At 41.1% G+C, this 22,768-nt stretch overlaps 1 protein-coding gene across 1 annotated transcript in view; it reads left to right on the forward strand.

The window, feature by feature from the left end:
* The window catches only part of SATB2 (SATB homeobox 2), a 166,653-nt gene that overhangs the window by 131,685 nt on the left and 12,200 nt on the right, over positions 1–22,768 (forward strand). Inside the window, exon 10 of the mRNA XM_032793604.2 lies at positions 1,965–2,162. Within this exon, the coding sequence (XP_032649495.1) occupies positions 1,965–2,162 (198 nt within the window). The remainder of the gene's footprint in view (positions 1–1,964; positions 2,163–22,768) is intronic.

Below are 22,768 nucleotides of genomic sequence, written 5' to 3' on the forward strand. Positions count from 1 at the left end.
TTTGGGTCTGGAAGATTTTTTTTCTTTAAGACATAAAGTTTTGGGTGTTATTTTGGATGGAGGGGAACTGTATTAGAAATTCAGTCATCACCTGACTTGAGCTTAGCTGAATACCAAGTAATATATATTTATATATAATTTTTTTAAAGCAAATGATTAGAGATCTTGTTTTCATTCCCGCCTCTTCCCCAGTTTAGAAAGAAAAGATCAGGTCTGCACAATTGTGGCCTCTCACTTGTAAAAACAAGGCAGTGTTGTGTTACAGATTAGTTTATAAATCCCCAGTGGCTTCACAGTTCAGTGCCTACAGCTGCTGCAGATGGGCCTGGGTTTTTGTCTCTTCGCTGTGCTGCAGCCGGCAGTTGAAGGAGAAAATGGAATGATCAGGTTATTAACATGTAGGCCGTGAGGAAGAGGCTGCACAATGAGAACAGCTGGTGTTGCTGTCTTGGCTGATGCAGCGGAGATAATCAAATCTTCCTTTTTTGGGAAGGGGGGTGAAGGCAGAAGACACAGTGGAGAGTTAGACAAACAACACTTATGATATTATATAGGGGTTTTATAATGCACAATACAAGTCATCACTGGGTTACAAGTTTTTATATAAAAATCTTTCCTTTTTTTAGGAAGGACTGTATGGGCCTTTAATGAAGCTGCCTATTAAGTTTTCTTTGGTTACAGCTTAGAAATGTGCAACCTGGGGTACTTCCTGTTCTCTGCATTTAACATCGATTTAGCTGTCTATCTTTTAGGTATTTTAAGGTGCCTGTCAAAATGGTGTCTAAATTCCGAGTTGTAGCTTGGAAATGATTAGGTTATAAAGCTACTAGGTAAAATATTTTGACAAGAGTCAGTAAGCCGCGTTGACAGCGTCCTCGGCTTTATTTTCATGTACTCCATCATTTGCATTGCATCTTCTCTTGTGTAGGCACAAGAAAGAAATCATATCCTCAGTGCTAAGTAGGAGACATCTGCCTGCAGGTGTAAACTGAGCCAACTTTCAGACCCTTGCAGGTGCAGTTGTAGTTAACCTGTGCAGGGCCGAAGGTGACAGACAGCCATGCTCAATGCACGCATGGGGCCAGATGTGTGAATGCCATTAATAGGCCTTGTTGTTTTGCCCTGTAGTATTCTTTGTTTTACAGCCAGCTCCTTTCTTGGAGTGCACACTTCTCACTCTCTGGGAACCTTTGCTTCTTGGCCCTTGTGGAGAAGTCCTATAGTATTTAACAGTGCGCTAACTTTTCTATAGAATTTCAAGCTAACCTATAGAAGTATATAGCAGGGATATCATTATCCAGTATTACACTCTGTGGGTAGGTTTAGAAATCTCTTCCACAGATATCATTGTCCATAGATTTTTAGAGTAATTCCTACAAAGCCCTATTTGTCTCATTCTTATTAAATTTGATAGGATTTTTCCATAAGGCTTAATCTTCCTTTGTAAAACAGACATTTGATTATTTACACCTAGTCAAGTTTTATTTTGGGATCTGAACTGGAGGAGTGGATGTTACATAAGAAGAGCTAAATCAAAGGCTTTTTACCTGTTGGTATTTTTATCAAAAGTTTTCATTTATTGTGTGGGGACAAAACTTCTGAGTTGGTCACTAGCAGATGTCAGGGGCCACAACCACCTTCCCCTTGCTGTATTGCTAAGTGTTGCAATAAATCAGTGGTTCTCAACCTTTTCCAGACCACGATACCACTCCCCTTGCTGTGTATTGCTGAGTGGGAGGGGTGCTGTGGTCTGGAAAAGGTTGAGAACCACTGATTTATTGCAGCACTGGTTTGCCACAGTTAAATCCAGTTAAATCTGTGGAAATCAGAGGGGCTTCCATGTCAGATCAAGGCAGCAGAACTTGAGACAGTGCATCAGCAAAGCCTGCAATATAGCTGAAGTTCGTTTCACATCTGCTTCATCAGTGCTTGGCAAGTTAACTACTCTAACCCTTTTGGTGCAGGGATGGCTGTGCGAGCTGCTCCGCTGGAAAGAGAACCCAAGCCCGGAAAACCGCACCCTCTGGGAAAACCTCTGCACCATCCGCCGCTTCCTGAACCTTCCCCAGCACGAGAGGGATGTGATCTACGAGGAAGAGTCCAGGCATCACCACAGCGAGCGCATGCAGCACGTTGTCCAGCTCACTCCTGAGCCTGTGCAGGTCAGAGCACTAACCTTCCTTGCAATGGTTCTTTGTGTTGCAACAGCTGTCTGAGGTAGAAAAGAGCAACTGGTTCCAGCTTCTGTGGGGCTTGCAGGTTGAGTGTGTGTACGTGTGTGTTTGTTAGGTTACCAAAGAAGAGTTCAAAACAAACTACTTACGCTGGCAATAAGTGAGGATAAGACTCAACAGGAAGAAGAGCTGGTGATATTTGGGGGCCTATCTAATCCAAATGGTTGTGATTTAGTATTATGGCTCTGAGTTATAATCCAAAGTATGTTTCTCCAGAAATTTAAAACAAATTTGTGTATGTGTGTGTATGTGTAGCTGGAAAGTGAACCAGGAACTTGAGTAGATGCACTCAACCCACAAAGTTCTCACAGCTTCTGAAAGGGATTCTCAAACTATGCTCCGCTATCCAAAAATGCTTGTAGCATCCATCATTAGAAAGAGACAGATAATACCACAGAAAATAGGGAGTATTGGGAGGAGAGGTGGTCCATGAGTGGGTGTGTCCCATGTGAAGTGGTCTAAAAAGTAAAACATTTGGAGAAGCTCTGCTTTGGAAATATCTGCTACATGTATGTTCGCTGAAACTTGATGTGTTCTAAAACTGAGCAGGGTGAACATTTCCTTGAAAGCAGAACTTCATTTCAGAACCCTCCTCAGTGATATCTGCATGTTTGTAGGCTCCATTCTTGACTCATGCTCTAGATTTTGGTTCTTTGCAACTTTATATTAGCCTTGTCTCAGTTGTTCTACTGGTAAATAGACTCACACACAAACAGAAAAAGAAGGGGGCTAAGGTCCTTGCTTCAAAACATAAATGAAAATGAGTAGCAGGTATTTATACACATCACAAAACCAAGAGTCATCTGGCCATCAAGAGAGGCTCAAAACTGAGACAGCAACATGTAGCAGATCAGGATTAATGGGAAATGAGAACGGGAAAGAATTGTAGAGTACTTTCCCACCCTGCACTCCTCATGCGCACCATTAGCACAGGTAAATTCAAACCAGTGCTTTACTGTCCTATGGCATGAGCCAACACTGGGGGAGGGAGTGCTGCAGTTGTGTCCAAAGCCCAGCAGGACCAGTGAGTATCAGGGACCATTGTACTAGGTGCTGTTTTATTTTAAAAAAAACAAACAGGAAAAATAACACTCCCTCCCACCCCAGCGATCTTAAATCTGATTTAAGATATGATGTTGCAAATGAGGCTAAAATGCTAGGAGGGAGTGTAGGTTGTTGGTGGAGGGAGGAACAGTAGAAAGAATCATAGAGGCTACCTATGTGCACAGCTTGATGACTCCAAATCATGTTGAAAGTTTGTTGTTTGTTTTTTGTGTTTTAACAATAACGATCATTTCTCCACATCACCTCTCAATCTAGCCTTCATTCTTTTGGGGGTCAAAGCAGAAGTAAGTCTTGAGGAAGTCATCAAAAGAAGAGAGGCCTTACAGATTAGTTTGGAGTCAGTTTTTGCGGGGTAGTGGGCAATGGCCATTCAAAGATAGTATTATTGGAAAAGTAGGATAGAAGGGAATACAAGAAGCAGTTAAGTAGGGAGGGTCAGATTTGCCAAAACCCCTGAAGCTGATGAGAAGAAGCTTGGACTTGATGCAAGGAGGTCCAATGGGAAGATTGAAAGAGTAGATGATGATGTGCAGATCAACAAGTTAGGAAGATGATCTTGGCACCTGCCTTTTGTGTGGATTAGAGGAGGGCAACGTGCATGTTCAGGTGAACCAGAGAGGAGGTGGTTACAATGGCCAAGGTGCGGCTCGGCTGTGAATTCTTACTGATTGTACCAAAAGGAAGGATCGCATCTTAGAAATTGTGGAGGAAGAACTGACAAGCTTTGGCCTAGTCTGAATGTGAGGGAACCAGGCAGAGTCCAAGATAACCACCAGGTCATGAGTGTGTGTGAAAGGGAGGAGGTGGTATTGTCAACCAAAACCTTTCAACCTCTGGTGGGTTGCAGCCCTTCATTTGCTGTTCCTTTGCCTCCATTGAAGTCTACTCCATCCAGCTCTTTGCTTCATCTCCCTCTAAGTGGAATAGTCTTTCGTTGCAGCCTCCCCTTCCCCCATTTTACCTGATGTTGATGGTTTGCTCTTTCTTCTTCTCAACCCAGTCTGTTACTTTTTATCCTGGGCAACCTGAATTTCCACTTCAGTTTTTCTGATTCTGCTGCCTCTTGAGTCATCTCATTTACTTCTTTTGCTTGATTTCCTGCACACCATCTTGGTCACTTTCTAGGTCTAGTCATCACCAAAGAGTTTACTGGTTTTTTTTTATCTCTGAATTTCCTCTCTGACTGCTGATTATTAAGAGTTCATTATTCATTGAAGTCCACCTTGTAATTCCTTTTCTGATTTCCAGTCTATTAAATGCTCTTGTTTTTCTGATGTTCCTTTCCCTGACTTTGCTCCTGCCTTTCAGCTTCATGGTTTCTACTTTCAGCTTTACCTTCTGTTCTGTTTCTGGATTCTGTGCTCTTTTCTAAAACTGCTTTGTTCATCATTCTAATCCCCCGCCTCTTCACTCAGTCCGTGTTCTCTGCTTCTGTTCCTGTTCCTGTGCTTTTGAGCACCTCTGCGGGCAGTTCTGACACTGTCCCTCCTCTCAGTTCATTCTCTCTTCTTTGAATTCTGCTCCCTTTCTTTCCAAACAATTTCACTTCTCCCTGGTCAGTTTTTGCCCTATCCAGCCATAAGTAGCTTTTCAACTTTTGACTTTCTCCTCAAGATATAGATAAGAATAAAAGGGAAAAAATTTTACCAACCAGGATTCAAGTTCTCCAATCTCACGTTTGCACAAAGTACCCTACATGCCCAGCATCAGAGGGCCAGGGTTCATTGGCACCTCATTCCTCTCAGATTGTAAACTGTCTGGGGCAATGAACTGTCTTCTTACATATTTGTAAAGGACCAAGTTCACTTCTGGCACTATATAAATAACAATACTCAGCAAAGCTAGATGCATTTGTATTTAGAAGAGTATTCTCTATTTAAACCTCGCCCCCCCCAAAAAAACAGCTGTGCCAGAAAGCTACCAGCTTCTTGTAGCTCTGAACTATGTTAGACACACAAAGGAAACTGTTAGAATTGGAGAAACCCAGCCCTGGAACTAACACCAGATTTAAGGACCTGAAAGGGACAGTTCAAGATAATTTTTCCCTGAATTGGCTCTAGCTTTAACCAGTGACCTTGATAATTTAGCCTACTTTCAGAGCTCTTCTGCACATCACTTTTTTTTGTATAGTGCATGGTGTCTCATCTGAGCGACATGTTACACTGCATTGCAATACGATGCGTTTGTATTGTCAGCAAGTTACAAAGCCATGGATTAATTATTTATTAGTCAAAATATGAAAAATGAAGAAAAATAAATGGAACCAGTTGGCAACTGCATAGAGCAAAACCCTGGAGAGACTGGGATATGGTTGATACATTAGGTTTGTGTTTTGGGGGTGCTGCATTTTAAAGGACTTTGTTTGCCTATCCGAAATTCCCAGTTGTTTTTTGAATGGCATGGTACCAGTACAAGACACAGACCTCCACCTGTCCCCTAGTGTCACAAGAAACTCTGGACAGAGTGATTTTTTGGTTTATTTTAAATCATATTTTCAGTCTCTGCGACTGAAGTTATTTTCAACAGCCAGGTTTGATTTTGGCTTTGCTGTGTTGGTCATTCATAGGCAATTAGCTTTGAAGAATCAGTGATGGCTAGCATCCGAGATGTAAAGCTGAGGTCCTCACACCTGCAGTCATTGGAAATTCTGTGACACTTTACATAAGGGTAGGGGTCCTAGGCCCAGGAATCCTGGCCAGACTCCAGCTGGAGTAATTACATTCTGCCTATCTAAAATTCCCTCTCTGGTGTCAGCTAGAAAAGTAGTCTCACTTCCTCCTAGAAGCAGTTTTTGGTGCAGAATGCCTGCTACATTTCAGTTCTGAGCTGGCTGCATTTTAGCAGTGGGTGAAACAATCCTATATCTACTGCTACAGAATTACTCTGCTTTGCAGGTCTTCGAGGTGAAAGGTGCTATGTAAATGTATGTACTTACCACTCAGCCTTGATGCCAAGGTGACCGTCATTAAAGGCCAGAACAAGTGACAGCGTTGTAAATGTAAGACATGCAAAATGATAAAAACCTTAATTGCTTACAAGGCTCCCAAAGATAGTAGGTAGTCATTCTTGCACCTCTAATTTGTTTCATTTTTCTTCCATCTTCCTTTAAAAAAAAAAGGAGGTTTTGTGTGTGTCAGTCATTCATGTTCAAGAATTGAGATATGGTGCAATTGTTCTAGCAATAGCATTGCCACGTGGCAATCGGAGTTTGAGATTGCACTTGGTCCCTTGCTTCCCAAGCTGAGAGCTGAACTAAAAGGAGCCTGAGGAAGAAATGCCTCCTGGCATTGGCCAGCATTTCCCTTCCACCCAGTAATAGGGCCTTCATGCCTTCTGGCTTCCAGCAGATCCCCCAGCATCTGTGGCTTCTGGATTGATCACTTTTCTGCTTTCTTGGGATAGCAGGGTGAGGGCAAACTATACCTCCTCTGATTAAATAGGGTGAAGTTTCTCTTCATGGAGTTTGCGCCCCTATGCAGTGCAACCCTGCTAGGGTACAGAAATCAGGGCAGAAGTCAATAAACAAAAGTTTTTTTGAAAAAGCAACCCTTTAAATTCAGTTACTTGGCTACTTGGGAGTAAATTGGAGACTGTGAAGGTTCCTTTGCACTGGGTTCTGTCTCGTTTACATGTTGAGTTCATAATTTTGAAACTCCTCTACAGTTCAGGGATTCAAGTATCAGAGGGGTAGCCATGCTAGTCTGGATCTGTAAAAGCAGCAAAGAATCCTGTGGCACCTTATAGACTAACAGACGTATTGGAGCATGCGCTTTCATGGGTGAATACCCACTTTGTCAGATGTCAGGGATTGAATGCCAGCGATCACTGGTGGCTGACTTCTGCTCTGCAGTATCAATTTAAATCCACTGGATTGTGTTACTCCAGCTCTACAGTGGAGTAACTGAGAGGAGAGTTTGGTTCTTGATAGTTTAAAAGAATTATTGCTGCAGTTAGATACATTTAGCTCCTTTGGGGAGGCTGCAGCAGTTCCTGACCATCGAGGAGACAGTTGACATTTCTATTCTGCATGCTATGTGTGTGTAACTTTGTTTTATTCCTCCTTTTCTCTCTTCCATTGGATTCTTCCTGACACCTATATATTAAGGAATATAATGGAGTGCTTTCCTATTCCTTGAGTGAACTGTTCAAGGGTGGAATTTACTGCCGAAGAAATTTTCACTAACAAGCTTAATGTAGTAGGAAGCATTTTTATACCAAAGAGCCGATAAACCCTAGGCCCCGTGGAGCCCTGCGGTATGGCTGCATTCTCTGGCAGCATAGAGTTCATGGAAAAGGCCAGGAAGACCATAACTACATAGATCTACTGGATAAATTACATGCATAGTGACCATTTTTGTGACTGATCACTGCAATTGTCAGGGCCATGAAGTGGCTGCCTAGGTGTTCTGCTTGCTGTGCCTCTGGATTGAGGGGGATTATTCCTCCAGCTCCATCTTTCACTTAGACCCCATAAGCCTTTGAAACCCTGGTGCCTAGGCTAATCTCTGCCCTATAGAAGCACACACAGCTTCCTTTCCATAACATTCAAGCTAACGAGTGACTAGAGAAGCTTGCCCGTGCTGAAATTTGGGGGTTCACTACTGGGACAGAGTAATTCACATTTCTCTCCTTTCTGCCCTCCAAGGTGACCATTCCAGAGAGCAACCTCCTTGCCTGGTGCTTTAATACAGGGCAAATTCATTGTTAATTGCTGGGGCAGAGAAACCTGATTCAGTTGGGAGACTGATGAATCAATCGGTTGTCTCTAGGGTGTCAGAATGGAGAAGCTAATTCTCTAGAGTAATGAGCCACTGCTGCAGCAAAGCACCTGCTTTTCAAAGAGCAAGGCAAACTTGCATTTCTTTGTTTGAATAAGCTGTAAGACAGATCTGCTCAAGCTCATAGATACATATTGCTTTAAGTGTAGTCAAACATTGACTTTAAGGAAGAAACAGGAATGTACGTCACATGCTTCCTGATACACTGCTACTTTTTGTCAAATTATTTTGTCTAAGGATATCTCTTCTTTTCTCCAGGAGCTTTGATTCAGACAAATCTGCAATTTATAATATTTCAGATCATACATCTTGGGGGAATGTTAGTAAATAGTGGAAAACTGTTCTTCAGGAAGGTCTTTTTGTATTGGTCTGTTTGGAGCACTGAAAACGTCAGTGTCTTTTTAAAGACCCAGGAAAAATGCATCACAGAAATAAAGGAGATCATTTTACCATTTTGTGGGAGATGCCACAGGACAAATGCTTTGGAAATTACAATGGAATATAAAACATCAGGACATGAGTCACCTGTAAAAGTGGGTCAAGGCAGAGGAGGTGGCAGTTTCTGAAACCCTAATCTCGTATTCTCTTTATAAAAATAATAAAGAAGGGAATGAGCACTACAATAATGCAGCCTAATGAAATAATGGATTTGAAATGACACTAACACTAGAATACACAGGTCAATCAATACATACGATATGCAGATTAGAAGAAAAAGGAGTAACTGCTGTAAAATTCCTCCACTTAAAAATAATACTAATTAGTAACTCCTAGCTAACAGTAAGTAGGAGGAAAACCATGGCAATATTGTTCCTTCAAGGTTAAGAGCATGCAGAATATGCTGCACCATGATCTACACACTCATTTTGTCCACAGATGGATCTGGGAAGGACAGCAGTCTTCACATACTTGACAACTTAGACAAAAGCCATTTTCCTATCCCAAACTAACTTTTTGTGTGACTTGTGCTTATGAATTTCTCCAGACATTTTGGGTTGCACTCCAGTTCTGCTCCTCTCTTCTGCATGATTATACCCTCTTGTTCCTGTGTTCGCTTCAGCCTCTTCCTTCATCATAGCTCCCCCAAAAATACCGGAAACGTCACCCTCTAATCCCTGTCAATCCTTGCTCAAAATAGGAATGAGACCAGACAGATAAAACGGGCTCTGCAAGCCTGGGTGTTCTTGAGCAGGTTGTACTGTATCTGCAGTGTAGCTGTATTTGAACCCGTCTCAGAAAGCTTAGAACCTTTATTTGAGCTGGCACATTTATGTTGAGTACTTGGTGTATTTATGTGCTGTTTGAACTTGAGCTGTGGGAAAAAATGTGCCAAATCTTAATCTGTCAGGTTTGGAAACAGAGTATCTAACCACTGAATGTTAGCTGGAGTTGCGTGCGTGTGTGTGTGTGTGCGCGCGCATGCGCTGTCTTCCATTTCTGTATTGCCTTTCAACCTAAAACATTGAAAAACACTTGAAACAATATCAAACTATATGGAAGATAAAGACAAGTTTGCATCACTGCAGTGTTAAAATGATACAGTTAAAATCAGAAAATCAGCCAATTACCATTTGAAAATGCTAATATATCTTAATATGTTTGTTTCTACCCTGGCAGTTGGGGAGAGAGAGGGTTTTCTCCAACCTGTAGCATCCCCCTGTGTGTGTCCCCATGCACTACTGAGTCCCCCTTTTTTCCCTCTGCCCCAGCGTGTGTGATATCTTTGAGAAATTGGTTCATTTCTTCCTCCTGGCACGAAACCAAATCCTCCATCAAAATGAATACAGAACAAAATAACTGCTGATTTCCTCATATTGGCAATACCTAGCTGCTTTAGAAGAGCTGCTGCTGCAGTGCGAAAGTAGGAGATCGCACCATCATCTTGGCTTCTTTCCATTCTGGCTAAACGCCATGTTGTGGGGAGAGGGAGCCGGCCATGTATCCCCCAGACTGTACCCTCTGTGTACAGTAACTCCCCTGGGATCCATCTCAGCAGCACAGAAGTTTCAAAAAATTCTGGCGAAAGCCAGTGAGGTTTGGACTCAAGTTTTCCAGAGACTGGGCAGGTCTGCCACCCGTTCTGCACAATGGCCCCTTGTGGCAAGAGGCAGCAGTGCAGCAAAAATCCCTGTTCCTGCAACACCCAAATCTATGTTTTTTGGCACCTTGGCATGTAAAACTGTTTGCCCTGAAAATGAGGTGACTGCTTTAGACGTTTTGGCCTTGTTGACATGGAAAGTGGTGTGTGTGTGTGTGTAAGTAAGTAAGTAAGTAAAAAGGCTGGTTGGAAGGCTTAGAGCTCTTTACTGCATTCTCCCTGGAGTTCTAATGCAGCTCTGTTATTCAACTCTTCAGGAATCACAGCCTCCCTACTTGGAAAAGAATTGTGGCTGTGCACTGTGGTTTTACATCTTAATGAATGTTTGACCACTTCACCTTTTGATGAGCACCATTAGAACATTTTTCTGACAGTCTACAGTAGCTCAGAAACATTGCCCCAGCGAGGCTTGCATGCATTTTGACAAAGCCAACAAGCAACACATAACAGACAATGAGCCCCTTATATTAGACTCTGAGGTATCCGATAGAATTTCCTATGATTGATAGTTATTACAATTGCAGTGGAAAGCCACTGAGTTTTTACTGTTCTAGCCAAACCTACCTACTGCGCCTTCTCAGCTGTTTCTGTTTAGTGTGGATGTCTAATGTGGCTGAAAAGTGCTGCTGATTTTTATTAAGTTGAAGTCTGCAGCTACCCTTATAATGATAGTAAAAGCACACTTGCAATTAAAGGGAAACTGCCTTTGTTCTGAAATTAATTTATTTTATTTAACCCTAGAAGGAGGAGAGCAAGGAGGCTGGATAGTTTTGTCATTTCTGAGGTTGCAAGTTCAGTCTCTTCCAAGTGGTGTCCCCACAAGCAGTGTTCACCTAGCCAAATTACCTTGTACTTTTAGATTTCTAATTGATCTACTTAAATTGTAAAGCCAGCTCTATGGCAGCTGAGAGTGAGAGTTTTCAGTCTGTTGCACATCAGTGTAGGAGAACGGGGGCCAGTGTAGGTGAATTGAGGTGGCACTTGTAAGCAGGGGAGGAAGTTGGGAGGTCAGTATCAGCATTTTATATCACCTGGTCTTCATGATTATGCTGCTAAACAATATACAGGATACAAGCAAAATAAGCACAATTAAAACCTGTTTGTAGATTAATTTAATACTCAAAGAGACAAGAGATTGACAGCACTGGTCCAAAGGGCATGTTCCCTGAAAACTGCTCTGCTCAGTTCATGTCTGTTCTACACTGCACCGTCTCAGCCATAGACCCCGCCCTTATGCAACTTGGCCAATACACTTCCATCTGAACTACCTTTAACCCTCTTTTTCCCAGTCCTGGGACTCCCATAAACTCAGATGGTCACTTTATTCTGAATGATGCAGTGGTTGGAGGATGTGTGAACATGGCCACAAGCATGACCATTAAGTTCACTCTTAGCTTGTGAACTTACTCAGCAGGACAAGACACAAGTGTGAGGGTGAAGAGCTGTTGGACCTGCTGCCCCACTTAAACTTCTAAAATTCTAGTAGTAGTTTTAAAAAAATCTCTTTTTTCATTTCATATTAGTGTTCCGTAAGTGGTCTCTCTTAACTCTCTCCCAGAAGTTATAAAATAGCTGGCTTTAGAGCCAGGCGGATCTGTGTAGTGGATACTTCCAGGACACTGGCCTTATTAACCTGACCTTTCAGGTGAGGACCCCTCTTGAGAGTAAGGCTCCCTTTGTCAATCCCAGTGCAGCTAGCCTCTTCTGCAATGTAAAGGTATGCAAATTAGTGTGAGCAGGGAAATTATAGACATTGGGGAAGAGAGAAAAAGGACACCCATCACCTCTACTGATACGAAACAGATACATTTGATTGAGGCAGGTCCACAGTGAACTTCATCAGCCAGCTGCTGGTTAGCAGAATTTCTGAAGTGTGGTCAGATGTCTGGCTGCCCTGCCCTCTGGTAACAACTGCAGCTTTGCCCAGCCTCTTCCTCATGCAGCCACAGAAGCCTCACTCTTGTACAAGTATCTGTCTAATGCTGGGTATCCAGTATCTGAGCATCTCACAGTATTTCTCCTCACAGCACCACCTGGGGAGGTAGGGAAGTGCTATCATCTCAATTTTGCAGATGGGGAACTGAGGCACAGTGAGATGATTAAGATCACATAGTAAGTCTGTGATGCAGCAGAGAATTAAACTTAGGTTTCCAGAGCCCCAGGCTGATGCTCTCACCACTGGGCCATTCTTCCTCTCCATTGATTAAGGCTCCTACTTCCTTGATAGTGGCTCATACACAAATATACACACATTGCAGGGGGAGACTTTCTGCTGGTGTATACAATGTGTTTGTATAGCTTGTTTTTGTATATGTACATATCAAAATAGGAACTGTTTTTTGTACATACACAATTCTTACACAGACTACCTATGGAAGTATGTAGCACATATTTTTTTTCTCACATTCATCTACACTTGCAGTATTTCAAAGAATATTCCAAAATATCCTAGCACAAACAGGAGAGTGAAGCTGCCTGCTAGATCCCTAGTTGCAGAACAACAAAGGCTACATTATAAATTCAGATCAAACACATGACTTTAATAAAAGACTTTAAAAATAATTAGTTAATTTATTTAGAAAGCTGAAAGTCTCCATTTCTGATCTTTCTTATCGTCCTGAAAGGAAGTAGGTGCCCAGCTTTTACTTCTTTTCAAATGCTTCCCCCCTGCCTTCCTCATGTTTTGAATTATAAGCTTGTATGTGTGTATACATATAATGTGGCCTCTGTGTGTGTGTGTGTAGAAATACTGCGTGGCCTATATTTTTGAAAGTGGCTCTATTTGGAGTGCCCAAGTTTTTGGGTTTTGAGACACCTTGTGACAGTCAGGAAAAGCTGAACACCCACCTTCTAAAAAACCCCCAAACCTGTACAAGGTGTCTCGGGTTGGGCACCCAAAAATGTAGTATCCAAAATCACTTGCCATTTCTGGGAAAACAGAAACAACACACTGTCTCTCTCTCTCTCTCTCTCTCTCTCTCATTTGGCAAGAAAGATGTAGAAAATCATCACATTTGGTTGGGTTTCATCGACATAATTAAGACCAAAAGACAACCCCAATTTCCAGTGGTTTATTGTAAATAACCCCAGGACTGTATCTTTGAGAATTACCTTTGTGCCAACATGGTAGAAAATCATTTTGACACCCATTGGGGTTTCTGGTTGTGTCTGTCTCTGTTTTCTGCACTGGGGCTCTGCTTTTTCTTGTGTGTCTGCTTAATTAAGCCTTGCCCACATTATATTTTTCTCTTGCATCCAGCATTTAAGGGGCTAGTAGGAGGAGACAGAACTCCTTCATCCATGCCCCAAATTTCATCCACACTGGGGGGCATTCTGCAGAACTAGTCTGAAATTGAACTAACTTAAATAGGTGATTGAACCACAGCTGTCATTGATTGTATTGGGAGTTGAGTGGCTCAATCTCCTAGTTGGGTTTGAAAATTTCAACCTTCCTGACCTTGTTTCAGATGTAGACAAATATGGCAGCCTGGTTGCCTTCGTGCTTTCAGGAAAACCTGGTACCTATTTGCTACAGCTTTTGGCTTTCAGATATTAAACATATTACAAAAATCCACTTTGTTAATATAATGGCAACATGGCTGTAAAAGGGTATGAATTAGTTACTCTACTTCCTTTGCATTTTGAGATACTATAGTTAGAAGAACTGTGAATCTGTCCAATTGTGTAAGAAAGAAGCTGACATGCTCAAATTCCAAGATTTAATGCATCCCTTAAAAGATGTGTAAGTGCTAAGTTATTATTACTATTTATTATTTACTTCCTCGCCTATTTTCCTTGCACTGAAGAAACAGGAAATATTTCTGGTGTTTCATTTTGGAAGTGAAAGAAATGTTTTCCCTGTGGCATTTGAAATTTTAATAATCCATAATAAATAAAATCATATATAATAACATAACTGGTTTCACTTGGCACTGCGATCTTCTAGATGCATTGCAACTGCAGAAACATAAATAGTTACAGCCTTCAAAAGCCCAGTTCCTATTTGCTAAATATACTTGGCTTGCTTTAAATTCCTTTGTGTGCAGTCATTAATACAATCCTCTTTGACAGCATTTAATTAAAGTGCTTTTCTCTATTAAATTCATTAAAACTTTTTTTGCATACAACTGTTTCCCAGACACTGAATGTTAAGGACCTGTAGGCCTCTCTTTAAATAACTTCTGTCTCCTCATTGTAAATTGTTAATTAAATTTAACTTAGACAGTTTAAGATGGGTGGGAAAGGAAAGCCAGATTTCAGGATATGGTCCCAATCATGTCTATGATTTTTTTTTAATACATTTTTCTGCGTAGCTATAGACTGTATTTCATATTGTTTATGATCATTGCTATACATTTAAGCCGGAACAAAATAAAGAAATAACCTAAAGAACTAATTTTCATTACAGTTTTAAAATGTGCATATTTTTAGGACAGTTCTTTAGCCTGAGAGCATTTGCATGGGAGGAGAAGGGAGCGAGTAGTTCAATATTAATAGATTATTGACAGTTTAATGTCTTGGCACCTAGACAGCCCATAAGGTATAATAAACAGGAAGCTGTCTGATGTGAGAGCAGTCAATAGCATATTCAATCAGAACCTTTCAGTTAATTGCTGGTTGACCTCAGAGATTTCCTGTAGGAAGTACTGTCTTTTCTTTAGAACTAGAAGAACCAATATGGTTTTCAGATTTTAATCTCATGATCCTTTTTCTTATGTTGGCTTGGACAATGGTTTTTTGCATTGTTCCACTATGGGGCATTGGAACTATACTAATAATTTTCTTTCACCTGAAGCTTTTTGAACAATGTTTTGCACACTTGGGACCCTTTTAAGTGTACTCTTCTGTAGCCGGGTATTGCAGATGTGAAAAAGGTTCTATTATTACAAGATCGGTCATTAAAGAGCTTAGGGCTAGATCCTGCATTCTTTACTCAGGCAAAATTCCCATTGACTTCAGTGGAAGCGTTTCATGAGTTAATGAGGAGTAAGGACTACAGAATTCAGCCTTTCGTTCATTTGATAAGCAAGGTAAAGTAGCCGTTTGGGGTCAAGAGAGTTAAAGAAAACAGAGTCTAACCAGGGTCAGATTTCTTCAAAGCACATTACATAAATTAGGCATTGTTCTGGTACCTCTGTACATGAGCATATTAAAAATAATTGGCCTGCCTTCCCTAGATGCTAAGCCACACAGCTCCCAATGATTTCAATAAAAGGTCACTCAGCACCTCTCAGAATCATACTCCATGTGTTTTACAGGTGAACATTGAACACTGATGTGTGTGCTGGTCTTTACAAGTGCAAAACGTGTCTTGGTTTGTATTTAGTTTCTCTAATTTCTGTACTTAGCTTCTCTAATTTTTTTCGACTGTGTATCTTGATAAGATCTAGATAAGCTACAAAGGCAGGCAGGCAGGAAGCAAGCCACAAGGGCATTTCTGACCCTGACGAACTGTAAACCGTCTGCTCATTTGGGGAGGAAGGCTGCATGGAAAACTCGGTTGGAAACTCTGCAGTGTTTTTTTCTCCAACTTTCGACTTCCAAAGTGTGTGCGTTCCTCATGTGCGATCGCTTGTAAGTGAACGGCTGCAGTCGTGGTTTGAGGCAAACTGGTTTGGGTCTCTTCATGACAATGACTACTCTAGTCTTCCCTGGAAGCTTTTGTAGCAGGGCCAGGCTAATTTACATTTCATTCAATCAAGAGACTTTTATTTTGTCTCTAGATCTTCCTGTGATTATGTCTTTAGCCACTTATCGTGCACTTCAAGCTTTTCCTTTGCTGAAAGAAGTACTATTGTTTTTAAACTATAATGTTCCCTTGGTTTTGATTCATTTGTTTGGCTGGCTTCTTTGCCCATTTGCTTAGAGAAAACCTCTTGATGCCACTCTAGAGGATGGATTCTGTTCTCACACGGGCTTTACATCAGGGCCACCCGCAGTAGGGGTTTGGGGTAATTTTCCCCGGGCCCTGCAGAGGCCCTCAAGAGCATATAGTATTCTATAATATTGCAACTTTTTCTTATGGAAGGGGCCCCCAAAATTGTTTTGCCCCCGGCCCCCTTAATCCTCTTGGCAGCCCTGCTTTACACTAGTGAAACACCACTGACTTAAGAGGAGTTACTCCTGATTTACCCTGGTGTAAGTGAGATCAGAATGAGGACCCATATCTCTCTATGGAAAGGTTCTCTTGGGTGCTGCCTATAAATGTGTGGGTTGTAAAAGGTTGTAAATTTCCTGGTTTCAGGCTTATAAGAGGGGTAAGGGAAAATAATGGAAGAAGATGACCCCTTTCCTGGAGTGTTGCAACTGATTATAGTAGTTTTGATTTATGCTCTAACTGATTTTAGTGGGAGATGGAAAAAAATCATGGTGAAATGCCACAGAGTCAGCGTACAGGTTCCAAGAGACATGCTTTGCCCTTGGGCAAGTAATAGCAACATATATGCATTTAACTCTAAGAAGTTGCTGGTCTGAAGATGTTTTAAGTAACTTCCTAGTTTCATCAGTACTTCTCAGCAAACTGATTATCAGTGCTGCATGGACTGAAGGACTCCTACATGGAAGACGTATATATTAAGTTCCTTTTATAAACTACATTGCTTCTTATTTTTTTGGGTCAGTTCTTCCATTTGTGCAGGCACACAGTCCTTATACATGCCAACAGGAGTTATAGGAGTAGCACAATGGAAGTTTATAGCAAGAGGATCTAGTCTTCCATTTCTTGGTGGTACAAAATTACGTAAATAAAGGATCTTGCACTTATAGTGCAAATCTAAGTCTCCTCTTACAGGGATCTCTGCAAACCTCCTTTAAGCTTCACTGTATCCCTGTAATGTAGGTAAGATCACACGTAGTAAGTAAACTGGGACACAGAATGGTCAGTTGTCTTTTCCAAATGAGTCAGTGACAGAGCTGGACTAGAACTCGGAAGTCACGACTCCCAGTCACTTGTTCAAACCACTAGTAATTTCTTAGATTATGAGGCCAGAAGGGAGCATTGTGATAATCTAGTCTGACCTGCTGCATGACACAGGCCTTCCCTGAATTAATTCCTGTTTGAAGGAATTAGTAGCTCCATTGGGAACAGAAGCCCACAGACTAAGTGACTTGCCCAGGGAAATCTTTGGGAATTCTGGGAAGTGAATCCAAATTTCACGAGTCCCAGTTCAGTGCTTTAACCACAAGACTGTTGTTATACTTACACTGCCTTTGAATACTTTCCCTGCCTTTGCATCAGCCATCCACGTCTACACTGAATTGTTTCCGTTTTTTAATCAAAAAGAACGAAGTACATTTTATTTTTCAGTTGCATTTTTGCCTAGTTTTCTGAACAGAAAACATCTGTATTGCCAGTATTGCACAAGTGCGAACGATGTAGGAAACCGTTCCTTACAGCCTGCAAGTTACAACATCTGTCATCTAATATAGGAAAACTGGTACTGGTCATAATTAGCGTCTAGTGAAAAATGGCAATTGAAACAAGACTAGCAAAATGAGATAATCGTCCAGTGTTTTCAAGACTTCCATACCTTTTCAAGAGTGAAACGCAAAGACAAAGGATCTTGGTTATAATTCCCCAAAATCTACTGTCTTCTGTCTCATAGTCCCTGGAGCCCTCAGCACTTTGCTCATTTGACTTTATTTACCCAGTTTTAAGCTAAGGGTATAATAAAGCGTATTATGCCAGTTGTGTGTGTGGTAATGCTGGCTATTTTGCCTTTTACCATGGCAGTTGATTATAATGCGGTGTTTAAGACTTGCGTTCTAAAAAAAGGAATATTTATACTTTTATGTGTTTGATTCACACAGTACAGTTTGCTCAAGTCCTGTTATTAAGTGCGCTGGTGGTTACGTCCAGAAAGCAAAAAACATGCTGAATAGTGTTTTATCAGCACAAATGTACTATTTTCACTAACCATAACAGGCAGGTTCTTCTGACTTCTGAGTGCCCCTATTGTAAAAATTAACAGAACAGTTGGATATTCTTGGAACCCCAAATAGCCATGTGTGAGGACTAAAACAGTTTGATGGGACAAATAATTACCCACCAGAATAAAATGTCTAATCCAAACATATCCTCCCTTTAAATAATTCAAAACCCTCTTCTTAATCTAAGTAGCTGGAAAACTGCATGATTATAGTGGCGCCATTTGTGCCACCATAGTTATGGGGTTTATAACTTGACCTTAAACTTTGCTCTAGGCTGGAATTTGGCAGGACATATCTCCCGCAGGCTAAAGGCAAATCCTTTATGGTGTGTGGAAAAAAGAAGAAAATGCATGGAGTGGTAACTTTTTGAGATACACAAAGTACCAAAAATATGTCAAAAGTTTAGATGCATTTTTGGATGACTTTGACTGAAAAAGTGGCTCTATTATTCAATATGGTGGTTTTGCCAGCTTTCAATTAGAGATGGGGCAAATTGCTTTGGATTTGAACCAACCCAAGTCTTCGCCAAAAACTTGAACCGCACCCTAACCAAATTCAGATGGAAGGACTCTAAGTACAGTAGTGCCCCAAAATGCCATCGCCCACCTCCAGCTATGCAGGAAACATTGATACTTCCTCTTGAAGGAGGTTCTGGCTCCAGCAATCCAAGAATTTCTCACCTTCAGACTCGACTATTGCAGCTCCCTCTCTCTGTGTCTGAGGGTGGGTCGGCACAGATGCTACAGCTTATACAGATGCAGCAGCTTGCCTCTTGAGCAGGAAGACATACCCAGAACCACCCTATGCATGTTTTACATTCTCTAGTGACTTCCTGTTAGCTTCTGGAGCCTGCTCAAGGCCTTTGTCTAGAATTGTTATGGCCCTCAATGAGATGGTGTCTGGATGCCTCTGAGGCAGCCTCTTCATTTGGCACCTCCTCTTGCATTAGTTGGCAGTCTATAGTGCCCAGTATGCAGCCCCCAAGAGCCATTCTCAGCAAAAGGCAGAGAGATCAGAAGGAATCCAAGCCTGACATTGGTGGTAGTTTAGATGCTGTGATGATGGGCACCCCAGAGATACCTGAGACAGAGAGAAGAGAGCAGTGATGCTCTCCTCCACCAATTGCTGCTCAGTTCTTCTCACCACTTTACATGTAGGCTCTGCCAGGCTGTTCTCACAATATTTGCAATCTAATCTGAAGCAGGAAATGCCAGAAATCTTGATAGAAAGCTGTCACCTCAGAGGTTTCCAGACCAAGTTCTCAGACTCAAGAGGCTTAGGTATTTAGAGCGCTTGTCTCTTGGGCCTGTCACTCCAGCTCAGGGGTAGGCAACCTATGGCACGTGTGCTGAAGGCGTCATGTGAGCTGATTTCCAGTGGCACTCATACTGCCCAGTCCTGGCCACCGGTCCTGGGGGCTCTGTATTTTAATTTAATTTAAATGAAGCTTCTTAAACATTTTAAAAATCTTATTTACTTTACGTACAACAATATTTAGTTATATATTATAGACTTATAGAAAGAGACCTTCTAAAAACGTTAAAATGTATTACTGGCACACGAAACCTTAAATTAGAGTGAATAAATGAAGACTCGCCACACCACTTCTGAAAGATTGCCAGTCCCTGCTCCAGCTGGTGACAAATGACCATGTGTATCTCCATGTGCTGGTGGTGGCCACTGCACTTTGAGGATGACTCATTACTGATGGCTGAGTAAGGCAGAGTTTTCACCTTTAAATCCCTTCACGAGTTACAATAGGGAGAGGACTGCCTTTGCTGCACCAGGGAGCCTTGGAGCCCTGCTGTCTGAGACTCGTGCAGAGAACAAAGTGCATCCACCAGCTGCAATGGCCATACCAAATCCCCTGCCTGTGCTGCCCACTTTTTGGGCTGATTGCTTCCCCCTCTTTAAAATGAGAGATTGCAGACACCCTGTACTACAACCCACATCTATAATAAGGCCTGTCTGCCATCAGAGACCCTGCAGCCTGGTTTTCACCAGCAGAAGCTGGAGTGAATCTGGCCTGTTTTCCACATAGTACGTATTCACATAGTAGGTATGTGATGGCTCCACCTGTTGGGTAAATAATGTTGTTTATAAAATTCTCATAGTGCAGATAGATATTGGAGAGGAGTGTATTCTCTTTCACATAAAACTACAATACAATAAACCTAAGGATCTGGCTTAAACCAGAAAGAGATGGGAAATTCAGAGCTAATCCAGTGATCGTTGGCTTGAGCTCATTTACGTTCTGCTATAAAATCAGATAGTTCCCATGCGCTGCACAACGACAAAAGTTTTCTCTGTGTTTTTGTGTGAAGAGTTTAGTTAGTGTTTAGTTAGTGTTAGGAAAAGACACCCATGAATTACTTTGCATGTTCAGGGTTGTAAATTTTTTAAACATTATACTGGCAAAATAGTAACTCTTGTGCAGCCACGTGCTGTCTATTAACCTAGATCAGGAAGGGGAAATAAGCCACGCATTACTGGAAAATAAGGTCATGATTGTGGTAAAGTAATGGAAGAAAGTTTTCTCTTTTTTTAAGACTGATTTGTAAACATTCTTCAAACAACTGTGAAGACCGTAATTCTATGTTTTAAAAAAATTCCCATGCCCAGATGTTTTTTATAGTAACCATAGACCTGTCCAAATGTTATCTGGTCATCCCCAGTTGTCGCTGTGAGTCATATCACAAATGTAGCCTCTTAGCATCACAGTGTAATCAGGCTGTAATTTATATTTTATCTCCAGTGATGATAGCTTTTAAAAATGTTTTGTGGTGTATTTGCTCTTTGATGCATGCTAAGCCCCTATTAGCATTAATGGGAGCAATGTGTGCTAGGAGGGGAGAGTACACCTTTTTTTTTTTTTTTTTTAAGTCAATGAGATTAATTGAATTTTGCTAACGCTTATCACTTCTGATGTGAAGGCAAATGCGGTAGACTACTGGACTTTTTTCCAACTCATATTTTTTTAAGGAGAGTGGAACAGTTCACTCCTTTGTCTCCCTTATCTAGAAATGCAATTAAAGTTTGTTGCTGCTCTAATAAAAAAAAAAAAATTAAGAATACCACAATAGCTCAGTCCTTCATTTCTAGTCCTCTGCAAACTGTTGGGTGCACAATGAATCAGGATCGATCCCTTGTTTCAGAAGCTCTGTGTTTGTTCTGTCCCTTGCCATTTTTTTATCACTGTTTATTTCTTGCCCTTAAGCAACATGACTGCCATAAAGCAAAAGGAAGCGTATGGAATGTATGCTGGGAAGCTGTTGAAATGAATTGCACTCAACTAGTTCCTCATTCCCATTTAGAAACTGGGCTTGTACTTGAGTTTGGGTTCCTTGTGGAACCTTTTTCCCTATCCACCTAGCTCAGAGAATTAATATGTTGCAGACGAAAGCCCTTCTATCTTTCTTGTGTGGCTATGTTATTTATTTATTTTTCAGATTAGCTGCTGTCTCTTTGCAGCTGCAAAGAAGAATTAGGGCTGTTGTTTAAAGATCATTTTAACCAACTAACCCATAAAGATTTATTTGGGCCCCGATAAAAGGAGTTGCATTATATATCACAAATTGTATGATTATCTTTGGTGCTGGTGTTTACTCTTGTGAAGCAATTATTAAACTGCATTTAAAAAAAAATACACGAGAAATGCCACTAGCATTTTGGTTACAATATTAAAGGAAGCTCAGACTAAAACTGGATGAAAGTGAACATATATATCCATGTCAGACTTCCTACCATTTTGCACGCTCATATTGATTTCTTTTGACATGGTCTTCTTTTATTGAACACCACATTTTTTTTAAAATCCCTTACCCATAACAGTACCTGCTAGGAGCAATTGTAAAAGGAAACCGAAGTATATTAAACCTGCCTGAAGTCAAAATGTAATCTAACACCTGTAGTCTGCAATTTGTCATCACTTCATAGATACTTTTTCTTTTTTAATAACAGTTTGGATTTTCCTGACTTTTGACCTTAGGATACTGTATAATCCAAGAAAAGCAATGGAACTAAACCACAGTCTTTAACACAGCTTTATGGTGTCGAGATATAAAATCACAGACATGTGAATGAACCTAAAGAAAATACTTCATTTGGGGCTGTAACTTGTGCTGCAATATTTATCTAAATGAGTATACTTTGCAAGGTGCAAAAAAAAAAAAAAGTCACACACCACTTCTTTAAAAGGAAGAATAAGCACAGGTGCAAATTGTAACTACTATTACAGTTTCTCATGCAGACATTCCTAAAAGCCTGTAAAGTGTCTCAACACAGGAATTCTGTCTAATTAATGCTTTTTGCCAGTGTGACCCAGATTGGAAATCCTGTTTGTGTGTAGGTTTGTTTACTACAGTGTCTTGTTCTGGTCTATTCTTGTACAATAAAAGGTATTAAGCTAACTCTTTGCAGTCTATGGGCAAGATATGTAAATACAGAGCTGTGTGTGTGTGTACATCTATATATGTCTCCAGTGGATTAATATAATATAGCTAGGTAGTACATCTTCCTAGGCATGACAGTTGGCTGACTGGTTATAGTAAATGATAGCATGCTAAGGGTTAATGCAAGCCTTGGAGAGTGCGATACCCTGCTTGTGAGGTGTATGTAGCCACTGACAGAGCAGCATGGGAACCCTTTGACTGCAAAGTTCAGTC

The sequence above is a fragment of the Chelonoidis abingdonii genome, chromosome 10 (assembly GCF_003597395.2).
Source record: "Chelonoidis abingdonii isolate Lonesome George chromosome 10, CheloAbing_2.0, whole genome shotgun sequence".
Taxonomy (NCBI): Eukaryota; Metazoa; Chordata; order Testudines; family Testudinidae; genus Chelonoidis; species Chelonoidis abingdonii.